At 45.0% G+C, this 14,357-nt stretch overlaps 1 protein-coding gene across 1 annotated transcript in view; it reads right to left on the reverse strand.

The window, feature by feature from the left end:
* PRSS12 (serine protease 12) overlaps positions 1-11,391 on the reverse strand; it is a 43,725-nt gene extending 32,334 nt beyond the window's left edge. The window contains 1 exon segment of the mRNA XM_082237134.1: positions 10,889-11,391. Coding sequence (XP_082093260.1) covers positions 10,889-11,336 — 448 coding nt within the window. The 5' untranslated portion in view covers positions 11,337-11,391.
* Positions 11,392-14,357: the final 2,966 nt, after the last annotated feature.

Genomic DNA, 14,357 nt, shown 5'->3' on the forward strand with positions numbered 1-14,357 from the left:
TAGTGTTTGATTGGAGTTGGAATTGTATGTTAAGTTTAAGGCAAATTTGTAAAAGTGTTTTCTGTTGTTTACGAACCTTGAAATAGTCTTTCAATGGAAATCTACATGGAATGTATTAGTATGGTGAAGAAATTTGTGCTTGGCTAACCCCACTTCTAAACTTGCTGCCAGGCATGCCAGAGGGTAGCGATGAGGGAGCAGAGTAACAGAGGTTACTTCCAAGTTGCATCACAGCCAGCCTGATATACTATTTCTCTACAAATGAAATGAACGGTGACAATACAGTTTCTTCTTTGGAAGCTCAGTGTCTATATAGGCACAGAAATATCAGCTTTACAGAATTTGCAGCTCCTTTTAAAAAAGGCATTAAAACATACACACACACATACCACAAAATATAGTCAGGGATGAATACCTCTCATTTAATTCCATCATGTTAAAAGGCATTAGAAAACAATCACATAGATTACATAGCTTTTTCAGTGACCCATATAATATTATACATGACACAGATGCCAGGAGTTTATTTCAGGCCAAAGAATGCATTTGTTCATACTTGACCACAACCAAACACCACTTCACAAAGCTCATGTGAATTTATGGTCTGTACTTCCTCAAGTCTAGCAATGAAATAAGAAAACACCCCCACCATTAAAACACCCCCATGGTTGAGTAGCAAAAGCAACACACGCATGGCAGATATGGAAAACTGAGAAAATAGTTTATACAAATGAGAAACTTGTTACCTTGTTTAACAAAGCTGAAGCATTTTATATATCACCATTGGGCATTTATGTAACTGTTGTAAAAGCCACTATAAATACAGGTTGCACGTTATATCTTGGACAGAAGTGTATTCCATGTGAGCTTTGGCTAGATTTAAAGGACGTAAAGGGCTGGAGTTTATGGATTTCATTAAAGGTCCCTTACTCTTTCCCTCTATAATTTGACAACTGTCGGCCAAATAGGATTACATTTTATACCAGCCTGAATAGCCAATATTGCATACAATGAATTTATTCATTTCCTCTCCTCTTTAGCCACCAACATATTTGTCCTAATTAGAGCCACAGTCCTCAGTATAAACTTCAGCTAGGCTTAGTATTGATCTGTGGGCTGATCTCTTTTTTTCTAGAGGGACCATTGACCATTCTTCTCTACAAACAGCACATCAAGAAGACAGGCCACTGCCATGTTCACTATGTACAGAACAGGGAAGCTGAGCCTCTCCATATATTGTTGGACTACAACTCTCACCTTCTCTGATCATTGGCCGTGCCAGATGAGGCTGATGAGAGCTGGAATCCAACAACATCTGAAGGATTACAGGTTCCTCATCAAAAGGAAAGGAAGATGCCACAGCACATAGTTGAGGTCAGAGAAGGAGAGATATGGATCCCATGTAATTGCGACACTAAAAATTCCTGACTGCATTATCCTAGCCCTGAGGACTTGTTTACACAATCAAGATCCATAGATTATTTCAGGTTATACTGAGATAGCTAGCCCTTAAATCCACAAGCAGTTTCAAAACATTCTAACTACACACCCATGCAAACTATTCAGTTCTATGCAGAATATTATATGGGTTGTTTCACATGTAACACTAAATTAACCCTGGCTACGGTGCGCATGAGGATTCCCTGAAAGGACATAATAACTGCTTTGGGTGTCTTCTGGTCCTGTTACTGCTGGAACTAAACAATGCATGTCTAAAAAAGTGTGTCACCAACATGAAAAGTTTGGAAAGCTCCGGCATAATGGATAAAATCAAGCCCAAAGAAACCCCACATTGAAGGCTCCACAGGGCCAAACATTCTCCAAGCATCACTCCCTTGGAAATGTCCATCGATCTAGGACTGGAACCACCACAAAGCACTGCTACTCACCCCCCCCCAACTCAGGCAGCCACTCCAGAAAGATACCATGGTTGATGGTATTGAAAGCTGCTGAGAGGTCAAGGAGAATGAACAAGGTAACATTTTCCCTGCCTCACTAATTTCACACTCTTATAATAAAGGGAATAGTCATTCTAGCTGCAATGTAAGGAAATTTCGTCGTGTTTAAGCCCACTAAAATCAAAAGTATTTCAGTGGGACCAACAGTTGCACTCAGTTAACAACCTGATTCTAAACATTGTTCCTTGCAGTTGATTCCTATTATTTACTTTATATAGCATAATAGAGGTACATGACACCTTACACAGAATAGGCTTAACAAACCTCTCACCCAAGAGGCTTACTAAACAAATAGATACAAGGGGGAAATAATGGGGAAATGGAGGTAGGAGTTAGCAGGTAAAGAATAATACATGTTATACAGTGGTACCTCTGGTTATGAACTTAATTCGTTCCAGAGGTCCATTCTTAAGCTGAAACTGTTCTTATTCTGAGGCGTGCTTTCACATCCTGGGGCAAAGTTTGCAACCAGGAGCAGCTACTTCCAGGTTAGCGGAGTTTGCAACCCAAAGTGTTTGTAACCAGAAGCGTTCGTAACCAGAGGTACCACTGTATTTCAGTTACGGTATTTCAGCTTAGCTACAATAGAGTGTTGGGACAAGGAGTTGCTCCAAAGGCTTCAAAGAATGAAAGACCTTGCTTTAAGCAGCCATGCTTTGGATTCCAATCAGTTAAGTTGCAGTGATTTCAGTGGGGATTCTGATGTGCCTTTCTCTGGACTCCACCCAAACCTTTAAACTTGAAGTCACCAAGAGTCAGTTCACGCTGTTTATATTCAGCCTGGCAATTAGAGGTCCTTTGGAATGGCCCCAAGCAGAAGTATTTGATACCTCCTGTTACCCTTTAGAGAAGATTGTGTTACATTTTCCAGTGCAAGCTGGAAGGGGAATTCAGACTAGCATGGATGAGATTTACTTGGTTAACACTTGTCATGGGCTCTGCATGAGGCAAGACCAAGCATAGAACGTAGATGAAAGAGGGCAGACAAGAAGAAACTCTCAGCTGATTCCAACCTGTTTTACTGCTGCTGAAAATCAATGTCCTTTATGCATACAATATAGCTCCATCGACCTCCCAGCACACACACACACACACACACACACAAATGAGGGTTTCTGAATTCCTATACATTTATCGCTCCTGAAATCTGAAAGTCCCAAAGCAATGTATGTATTGGCTGTGTACTTGTCTGCAATAGTTCATTCACAGTGCTACAGCTCATTGATCAATGATCTAAGATTCCATGGAAATAAAAGACATGTAATGGCCTGTGACCTAATTGTCTCATGTGTTATTGAGCTGGAAATAATTAAAGTAGGGGAGGGGGTTAGGGGTATAATGAGAATGGCTCCCAAGGAGCCATCTCACTTTCAGAAAAAAAGTACAATACAAAGACTTCCATAGTAAGTTGGCCTTCACCCTGTACTCTTTTAAATTTGTTCAACGATTTCTGGATTAGAGAAAGAATAGGAAAGAAATTCTACTTTGTTAGGTTTTTAGAAGATCAGCAAAGGTTTGTTTGACAGGCCTTTGAGACCAGACCACTGAGAGCTGAGAAATAGTTTTAGATACTGCTGTTGCTTTCACGATGAGCATATTCCTGTTGTTCTATTATTTTGTTATAAAGAATCTGTACATTTCATTGTTATTTTTAACAGGCTAATGTTAGCCACTTTCATTACCAAAACTTCAATATGAGATCGGAAAGTATTTCCAAAAAGTATTTAAAAAATTCCTAGTTACATAATTGCAGATAAATAAATAGAATTATTCCTCCAGAAAGAGTCATCTATCATTCATCCAGCAACTTCTAGCTTGAATGACACTATATTCCAGAATCCATTTTGTAACAGATCTAAAATTACATGCATTTACATTTCTAGATGATCTCAAGTGGAAAACACTTACATTCTATTGTTATGTGCTGCAGGGTAAATACATGAAGGTGGAAATTCTAGGCTGCAGGGGTTATTCTTTCTTATTCTGCCCTGGCCAGTTTGCATGACACACTAGACCATAATTAAAAATAAACTATGGTTAAATGCAAACAAGCAGCATGCTGGTGCATGCTGCTGAAAAGTCCCTGCTTTGCTCCTTGCTTTGGTGCAAGACAGAGGAAACAAACAAGAAGATGGTTTCATATTACATGTAAATCAGCAATCATAGTTTGTTTCCTTCACACAGACCATGAGTGGTGAACAAACCACGACGCTAATGTTCACACATAATGTGAAGTCATCCTCTGGGTTGCTTCCACCCTGCAGCGCCAAAGCATTCTAGAGCGAAGCAGAACATAAGAGGTGACCTTTGAGCCACATGAACTAGCATGCAGCTCATTAAGCCAGGAGTGGCTAACTTTTTTGGCCTTTGGTCAACCTCCAGGGGCTGCACCATCAACATCATCATCTGTCACCCACCCTTCACCATAATGTCCCAGTGGCCGTGCCCGCCTCACGCTCATAGCTCTCACATTTATACAGGATAAACACAAGCAGACACAGTCACACACGACCCATGAGCTGTCCTGTGCTGATCAGCTGAGGAGGAAGGATTACTGCTCTCTCTCCACTCATCAAATAATCAAATTGATGACGAGGTAGGGAGAAACTGATATCTCCATCAGGGCACTGGCCCCCAGTACTGTGTTCACATTATTTTCTTTCCTTTTTGCTCCCACCAAAATTGGTGGTGCCTGGGGGGAGGCAGAGCATTCAGAAAAATTTGCTTGTGGGACTGAATCGGGCCCCTCAACTGAGGGCTAGCCGCCCATGCTTTAAACCATAGTTTATTTTTCATGTGATGTGTGGACCAGGCTATTATCTCCCAAGCATTCTAAGGAACAGTGTTCTCCCTTAATAGTAATCGTGTTGCAATCCATTTCTCGAAGATCGGAATTAAGAGGTATGACCTTTGGCCTTGCTTCTGACAAATCTTTACTAGTTTACTATAGATTATTAATCTGTAGTATATGCATATCTGTAGCAAAGATATACCCATCACAGCTGCCTACTAGCTACTGGGCTAAGTTGAAGGTGCTGGAAATGGTGCTTAAAGCCCTAAACTGCTTGAGACCAGCATACCTAAAAGATCAACTCATCTCCAATATATTCATCCAATCCTGCAGATGCCATCTTTTGAATGGGTCCATTTCCCACAATGTCAAAATCAGATGTTTAGTGTAGCAGCACCTACCCATTGGAACTCCCTCCCATTATATATCAGACAAGTATCATCTATATGCCACTTTAGGTGCTTATTGAAGACTTTCCTCTTTCAACAAGCCTTCTAAGTAGAGATTGTTGTCCTAGTCACTATCTGTATTGGATTTTAAATTGATCTTATTTATGTGATAGTTGTTGCTTAATTGTTTTATATGCAATTGCTTTAACCATTTTATTTATACAGTGGTACCTTGGTTTAAGAACCACTTACGGTAGTTTATGAACAACTTGGATTAAGAACGCTGCAAACCCAGAAGCAGGTGTTTTGGTTTGTGAACTTTGCCTTGGAATAAGAACATGTTTCGCTTCCTGTTGAGTGTGTTCCATTCGTAAACTCAGTCCCCCGCTGCTATGGGAAAGCACGCCTTGGTTTAAGAACGCTTTGGTTTAAGATCAGACTTCCTGAACGAATTAAGTTTGTAAACCAAGCTACCACTGTATAATTGGTTTGTGTTTGTTTTTGTTGTATTGTACCTCACTTTAAGATGACTCACAGGAAGAGGTTCATAAATGAAATTAAATAATAACTAAATAAATAATATAGAATATGTTCCAGTTCAAAACCACATTCTTGATTCCTAAAGTACCCTGGGAAATACCATGTTGCTCTTCAAGAATATGTTCAAGCATGGATCTATCCACATGTTTATATCAAGATGCATATGGAGAAGTGCTTCATGCTTCATGCTACAAGTCTGTTGTGGAAGGAAATGTTTACACCTAGCGTGACAGTGCTTACCACAAATAAATGTAATGCCATGGAACACAGCCAGACTGACGAAACATACAGCTGGTTTGCTCCTGATGGACTCTGAATAATCTTGAAGAACTGGCTCACAAAGAAGCCGATGAAAAAGGCTCCATATGGAAATAAGCCTCAAGATGACTGTAGCAGTTATTTGTTCCAGTAGCTACCAACAAACACTGTAATGTAAAAGAACTCATTTCCAACCCTCTCTTAGTGCCTCCCACTGAGATCCTCCCTCTGACATCAACCGGCATCTTTTTGGATAAGAAGCAACAAGCAAGTCTCAGCAAGCAGCTATGTCCTTGTTCTTCTCTGATGCTCTAAGTCCAAAGAGAAACTGGGTGCTGCGAGAGGAAAGATGAGTGAGCCTAGCTATCAGAACTACTAGCTACAACAGTCACTCAGAAGCTTCTTACTAACTAAATGGAGCTTGATTCGTGGGTTTCTGTGTGAAATGGGGCATGATCTAGCAAAACAAGAGTATGCAGTGGGTGCTGCAAGTGATATATAAGAACAGCACTACTGGATCAGGCCAGTAGACTGTCTAGTACAGCATCTTGTTCTCACAGTGACAAACCAGATGCCCACAAGCCATTCCTGAGCACAACAACACTCTCCTCTCGAGCAGTTTCCAAGAACTGGTATTTAGAATGATACTGCCTCTGACTGTGGGGGAACATTCCTAGACAGGTTCAGGAGATTTGGCTGCAAAATATGATCCTGGCCAACACACCTTCCCCACCTTTCTGTACTGCACTGTCAACAACAAAGTCAAACCAAGGTATGAGGGCAGGGCTGTGAATCTTACCTTGGATTTTACTTGTGGAGTGCAAGAGATTTGCCACCTCTGCTCTAAAGTAAACTGTAGCATGGAAATGTAGTTGCTGGTGACTGCAAGCTAAATTGCCCAGCTGTATCAATAAACCTCTCTCATCTTTAGTATCTCAAAAACTTTGTAAATGATTATGCTGAAGAAAGGCAAGGAGAACTTCAAATGACGTGGCATCTGCCAGATATATGAACAGTATATTATTACTAAAATAGTAACAGTTTAACCTTAGTGGTGATGAAGCCACATATATCAGTACATCTGTTGCACTATTTCTGATAGATTCTTTTTATTAATATAATTTTTCACCCCATCGCCTGCTTATGAAACTACCTGGGAGACTTTTTGAAAATGAGATCCAACTTAGGTTGACATTTACTACAGTCAATACATTATACATCCAAAGGATTTGTATATTAATAGACTTCACTACAAAAATTACATTTTCTTTAAAAATGGATAAATTTAGACACCGTCTCATAATTATTTTGAAAAATGAAGGTACACCTGTATATATGGAAGACATCATAGCTCCTGTATGTGATACAGATGAATAACCCTGCTGGATCACAAATTATGCAGCTGAGTTTCCCACATTTGGAGAAATCACTGGGATTAACAAATTTAATGGGTTATCTACATTTACCTTTGCCGCCACCCCACTCTTTCCAGGCACAGGTCCACACTTAAAAGGCCTGTGTCCAAATATTTCATTTCATTGCCCTGGAGCTTTCCCCATGAAAACCTACCCTTTAGCACTCAATCAGAACAAGCATCAATTCAGGTTTTCCGTGGGTTGCAGTTTGGTCCACTGAGCTTTAAAGAGCAAGTTTTCATGGGGACTGCTCCACAGCAAAAAAGAAAAGGGGGTGGGGGAGCTGCTTGGACATGCAGCCTTAAAGCATGGACCCTGCCCGGAAAGGGTGGAGGAAAGGTTAGTTTGGATAAGCCCTTACTTAGAGTGCAATGGATGAGCCTCACCTTGGGAAAACCACATTTGTGATCATGATTTGTCCCTTGCCAGGTACCGTAATTATGCTGTCCTCAGTGCCAACTGTCAGAAACCATAGGAGGGAAGAGTTCTCTTGCGCTTGGGTTCTGTTGGCAGACTTCTCACGGGGCCAGCTAGATGCCTATGGGTACAAGATGCCAGACTAGATAGGCCACTGGCCTGCTGTAGCAGGTCCTACTTATGTACTTACGTGTTGTTACACCCTCTTTAGTGTGGACCCATAAAATAATTAAAGGGAGTGGAGAAAGAGAGAAGAAAGGCAGGGCTAACAGAAGAACCTTTTAATTTATCCTTTTATTTTTTTTTCCCAGCCTGCATATTTCCCTATGCTGAATCTTTTTTGGTTCAAGATCTGCAGGGTTAAGATGTATGCATGTTAGAGCTGTAAGGTATCTGAAGAAGTGTGCATGCACACGAAAGCTCATACCAAGAACTAACTTAGTTGGTCTTTAAGGTGCTACTGGAAGGAATTTTTTTTATTTTAACTTAAGTTTAATGTGCATAAGCAGTCTTCACTGTGTCCACCTGGGTTTGGAGAACAGGCAGGATGAGGGTTAATTTCTCCAAACCTTTTGGCAAATTCTCCTCAGTATGCAAGACTGCTGTCCAGCCCTCCCCCTCTCCTGGCTTTACAGTACGGTACTTACGGGGCATCACTACATGGCATTGTCTGAAGGGACATGATGCAGCAACCTAACCTAAACTGGCTCTGGTCCGTGTCTCTGGGAGATCACCTGGGAACCCTATTTGCAACAGCTTGAATTCCACACTGGAAAGGTGAGTTATAAATGAAATAATAACCCGTGTAAAAGTGAAGGGGATAGCTGGTAGCAGTCCATTTGCATAAACACAAGTAACTAAGACTGAAACCCTATTCACACTTACATTGGCTTAAGTCCCATTGGACACTTCCACATAAACATGTGTGGAATTGTACTGTAAAAAAGAATACTAACCAACACCCATATTTCACACATTACCAGTACACAATATACTGCCCCCGCACAGATGATCACAACTAACTACTGTATGCCACAATCAGTCAATATAAAATACAGTAAGTAATTCATTAGCCATGCAATCCAGTTATAGGGTTTGGTGCTTTTCTTTTTGCAAAAACTCACTAGCTAACACACACATCACAGCCGAGAGCTTAAGCAAGATATTGAAACAAACACAAGAGGTAAGAGTGAAGTAGTCAACAGTAAATATACCACTAGGGTATTGTATAACAAATGGCATCTTCAAAGCAGTATTGTAAAACACATAGCGACTATTAATATTAGGCAATTAATAAGTTTAATACTGTAATGAAAAGTTGTAAATGAAGGCACGCAACCCAACGGCCAATACACATCAATTAGTACAGGCAACATGTACATGAGCCAAACTTAAAGCACATCATCAGAGGACACCTAAATTCCAGAGGCCAATGCACAAAACACCAGGGCGGGTATCTTCCCAACCCTGGGGCAACCAATATCCCTACATCCAACAGTCACAATTTGAATTATCTGCAAGCTGCCTTAAAGGTTCATTTTTTAATTCAAAGGTGGGATATAAATGTTTAAATAAATGCATACTGCAGGCCATACACACAAACCTCACAACACAAATTCATGCCCCCCAAAATACAGGAACTTTCAGTCTCCAGACATAATTTTTTAAAACAATATACATTGGAATGTATTCATCTGAATGCATTTCACCAGCCATTTAAAAATCCACATATCATTCAGAAAGAAACAATGCATTCTAATAGACTTTTAGCATTCGCCTTTAGCATCTCTCTCTCATATATAAATCGCAACAGCTGACACACATACACAACACGACACAGTACATGCTGGAATATAAACAGTTTCAAAAATCAACCAGCACGTACTTCCCAACAACTAACCAGGGCAACAAGCACACAGAGACCTCAGCATCCAAGCAACCAACTTGCCTAACCAACTCAGCCCTTCTTCCAGAATTAACCTTGTCCCATTAGAGCAAGCTAATGAATACCAGCTCAGCAGTGCCCACCTGAGCAATTGTTCTCATAGCCTGAAGGATGCAGGGCTATGCTTGGTAGCCAGAGAGCATCTGCCACAACAGACTCACAAACTTCCAAAGTTCCACAGGGATGAAAAAAGGGGTAGTCTTGTAGACTTGTAACAACCCTATTCTCACACCAAAGATTATCACACAAAAGTTTACTACCCCACACTTTATGGCTTCACTATGCAGGCTTTGAACAATTTAAATAGCAGCAGCTGTGATGGTTGTGCGTTGTTGTTCACCTAACTATTGAGATTGGGGCAGATGTATAGAGAGGAAATCTACCTATTCCCCCACTGATGTCCTTGGGAGAAAAACCACTGCTCTGAGTCTGCAATTTGCTTTGGGCCAGGGGTGAGGAACCTCTCCAGCTGTTTCTGGAGCCCAACATCCATTTGCGTCAAGATTGTCATTGGTCAAGGATGATGACAACTGCAGTCCAGCAACATCTGGAGGCCTGCAGGATCCCCACCCTGGCTTGGGAGGGGGAATCCTACATTGGTGCCAATGGGAATCCTCACCCCACCCCAATTCAAATATTAGCTTTGAAGGAAGGTGGGTTTCTCTCCCCCCTCCTCACTCTGGCTACTTCCTTGCCTGCTGTTGAGTGCCCTTCTACACCTCGAGATCCTTCCCCTTCATCATTTACTACTGTATCTAGTTTGGCCCTAAGTCCTGGAAACAAGGAAGATACAGTTGCAGTGATTGTATCAAACAGAAGGAGCCACTTGACTGTCTGGTTATAGGGAAGTCAGAGGCAGTGTGGCGTAGGAGTTGGTGCCAGATAAGGACCCCAGAAATCTGGGTTTGAATCCCCATTGGGTGAGCTTGGGACAGTAACAGTTTCTCAGCCTAACTTATGCTGTGAGGAGGAGGAGGGGGAGAATCATGTACACTACCTGGAGTTCCTTGAAGGACAGATAGTATATACCTGTATTTCATCATCATCATCATCAATGCACAATTACACTCCAAAAACGGGCGGGGGGAGAGAAATAGATGCAGGGGGAGGTAGCAGAATACAAAAGCAAATCGGTCCCTTGTTGGAGGGTCCCTTCTCGCTCTCCCTCCTGTCACCTGCCCCCCCCCCCCTGCCTTCCTCTTCCTCACCTTGCCTGCAGTCACAGTAGCCCCAGTCGACCCTGCCGCGGCTGTTCCTGAAGAAGCACCAGGGCCTGCTCCTGCCGTCGGGGTTCCTGCAGAAGTTGCGCTGCCCTCGCAGCCCTCTGCCCCGAGGCGTCTTCTCTAGGAAGGTGGGCACGTCCGCCCAGGGCAGGCACTCGGCGCCGGACTCGGTGACGTTGACGAAGCGCCCGCCGCCTCGCGGGCAGCCGCCGGCGGGCTGGTGGTGCTGGAGCGGCAGAGGCGGCGGCGGCGGCGGAGAGCGCGCCTTAGGCGGCTGGGGGCCAGAGCCCCGCGGGGCGAAAGGGAGAGGCGAGCGAGCCGGCTCCGAAGCGCCCGGCTCAGCGAGCGTCCCCAGAGCCGCCACTGCCGCCGCCGCCAGGAAGAGGCGCGCGAATGTCATGGTGCCCGTCGCGCTCGCTGTGGTCCATCGCCCCTCGGCTCTCGCGCCCGGGCTGAGGGGAGAGAGAGGGCGGGGCCGCGCGGCGTCCCACTAATCCTCCCCCACCCCCCGGCGGGGGAGCGCGCCACTCCTTTCCCCCGCCCCGCACGCTCCCCGGCGCCCCGGCTCGGCCTCAGAGCAAGCTGCCGTCGTCCACCCAAGGACATCGACGACGACGTAGTTAATAATAATCACAATTAGTTGCTTTTTAAGGTATTCGATTTAGACATAGTCGGAGTAAACCCACGGAAAGCATCTGTATCTGAAGAAGTGTGCATGCACACGAAAGCTCATACCAAGAACTAACTTAGTTGGTCTTTAAGGTGCTACTGGAAGGAATTTTTTTATTTTGACCACGGAAAGCAGTGAGACTTAAGTTAGTCGTGACTAACTTGATTTCAGGGGTTCTCCTCTGTGCATGACTAAATCTGGATCCAACCCATCATCATCTGTATCTTCCCATCTGGCATCCAAACGTAGTCATAGAGGGAACCCACGGGAATCCTGCTCAGGATTCAATTATCCCAGTTGGCTTCAAGGGGGTCTCCTTCAAGTCTGGATCCAACCATCGTCTCGCCATCGTTGTTCATATTTTGAATCCAGACTTCCGTCATACTCGGGGCAAATCCGCGGAAATCAATGGGGCTTAAGCAAGTCATAACAAACCCATTGATTTCCAGGGGGGTCTCCTCGGAGAATGACGAAGGCTCGATCTTCGCATCGCCATCTGTGTAACGTGCGAGCTGCGGCTCAGCCCTGGCTCGTCACAGCGCGACTCCCGGCGTGTTTACTCCAACGTCAGCGCCGCTGAGTCCAAGGGAATGCGCTCCCTGGTAAAGTGCGCTTAGGAGTTGCAACTCTTTCCCCCCACGGGAATGTTCTTTGCCGCCCACGACGACGCCCCTTCCCATTCCCAGTTTGGAAGATTCACATATACCTTTCACAGCTATACCAGCATCTGCAGAAATGCCACTGGTCAAGCGTTTTCCCCTCCTATGTTGGCAGGAAAGCTGCACCATTTGCATTTCTGCCTGTCCGGGAACTATTCAGGATCCTTTCTGGAGACTGGGCGAGTTGACAAGCCCATCTTCGGAGATGGATCGTCTTCCCAAAAAAGTCAGGCACATATGGAGAAGGGGGCTGTGATGATTACTGAAGGAGAGCAAGCGCTTTGCACGTGCACAAGAGACGGAGTACGGGACTGTATTCGGAGAGCCCTGATGTTGCTCGGGCGAGGGAAACTAAGCCCCCGAGGCTCTTCTGGTTCCAGCTGCACACTGAAAAATCACCAGGGCGCAGAGAGGTGAGAAGGGCAAACTCAGGCTGCGGGCAGAGCTGGAGAACAGCGGAGAAGCTCACAGTCTCCATCTGGGACAAGGCACCCAAAGTCGGGTGGGAAGATCTCGGCCACCCGGAAAGATTTCCGCGAGCCTGCCAAGGAATCGGGGCGCACCATGGGCCGCTGCGATCCGACGCAAAAGCATCGATATCAACCAGAAAGAGCAGCGAGGGAAGAGGCATCTGTTGGCAGTCGAGTCATCCTTATGCGGGGAAAAGTTGGACAGGATAAGGCAAACGGGAGCCCCCCTCCCCCCGTGGACCAGATTTGAGAGAAACTGGGAAAATTTATTAGTGGAGGCGGCAGGTAGGGCCGCCGGTTTCCTTTCTACCCTTTTGCGCAAAACCAACTGGCCCCTGCGCCCAAGTCCGCTAAACCGGCGCACGTGACTCGCGCTCCGTTACCTCCTGTCCTGCTTTGGAATGCGGGAATCCTGGCGCGCGCCTGCGCGTCGGGAGCAAAACATCCTGGGAGCCAAGTTGGTTTAGGCAGAGGAGGGGGAGTGTCTGCTCTGCTTTTCCCTTTCTGTGCTTCGTGCCAGTTCCCAGAGATGTGCCAGTTTCCCAGTGACGCTCTCTTGAGCTTGTTGAAGAACGGCCTGGCCACGCTAGGAGGGAGTCCTGACCAAATCTATGGGACCACGCCATTGAAAACTGCTGACCACTCTTAGGACCACAAGGGAATCGGAAGGGCTGTCTAGTAAGAGTGGGCCAGTCTCCCTAGTTATTATTTAGTCTAACTTGCATTAAATTCACCAGAAAACCAACTGAAAGAGTTAGAAATAAAAATTCCAGGAACATTTATTTTCTATCACATGATTATAGATGGACAGATTCACAGACTACAACAGGTTCCAAAACACCAGCCACATATGTAAAAGGTAAAGGGATCCCTGACCATTAGGTCCAGTCGTGGCCGACTCTCGGGTTGCGGCGCTCATCTCACTTTATTGGCCGAGGGAGCTGGCGTATAGCTTCCACATCATGTGGCCAGCATGACTAAGCCGCTTCGGGCAAACCAGAGCAGCACACGGAAACGCCATTGACCTTTCCGCCAGAGCGGTACCTATTTATGCTAGGTTGGCAGGAGCAGGGACTGAACAATGGGAGCTCACCCCGTCGTGGGGGTTCAAACTGCCGACCTTCTGATAGGCAAGTCCTAGGCTCTGTGGTTTAGACCACAGCGCCACCCGTGTCCCACATATGTATATACATACATATACATGCACCTGTTCTTTGGTTCTTTGGTTCACCTCATATCCTGAGTACTGAAAGCTGAATGGTGGTTTACGCAGAGCCACAATTTTATGTATAATGTTCAGCAGCTCAAATAAGGGGTGTGATGGGGTGTCTGTCTTCTAAAAAGGTAAAGGTACCCCTGCCCATCCGGGCCAGTCGTGACCGACTCTAGGGTTGTGCGCTCATCTCACTCAAGAGGCCGAGAGCCGGCGCCGTCCGAAGACACTTCCAGGTCACGTGGCCAGCGTTTACCTTCCCGCTATAAAGCGGTACCTATTTATCTACTTGCACTTAGGGGTGCTTTCGAACTGCTAGGTGGGCAGGAGCTGGGACCGAACGACGGGAGCTCACCCCGCCGCAGGGATTCAAACTGCCGACCTTGCGATCAGCAAGTCCTAGGCACTG

This window comes from Podarcis vaucheri (assembly GCF_965113315.1).
Source record: "Podarcis vaucheri genome assembly, chromosome: 9".
NCBI lineage: Eukaryota > Metazoa > Chordata > Lepidosauria > Squamata > Lacertidae > Podarcis > Podarcis vaucheri.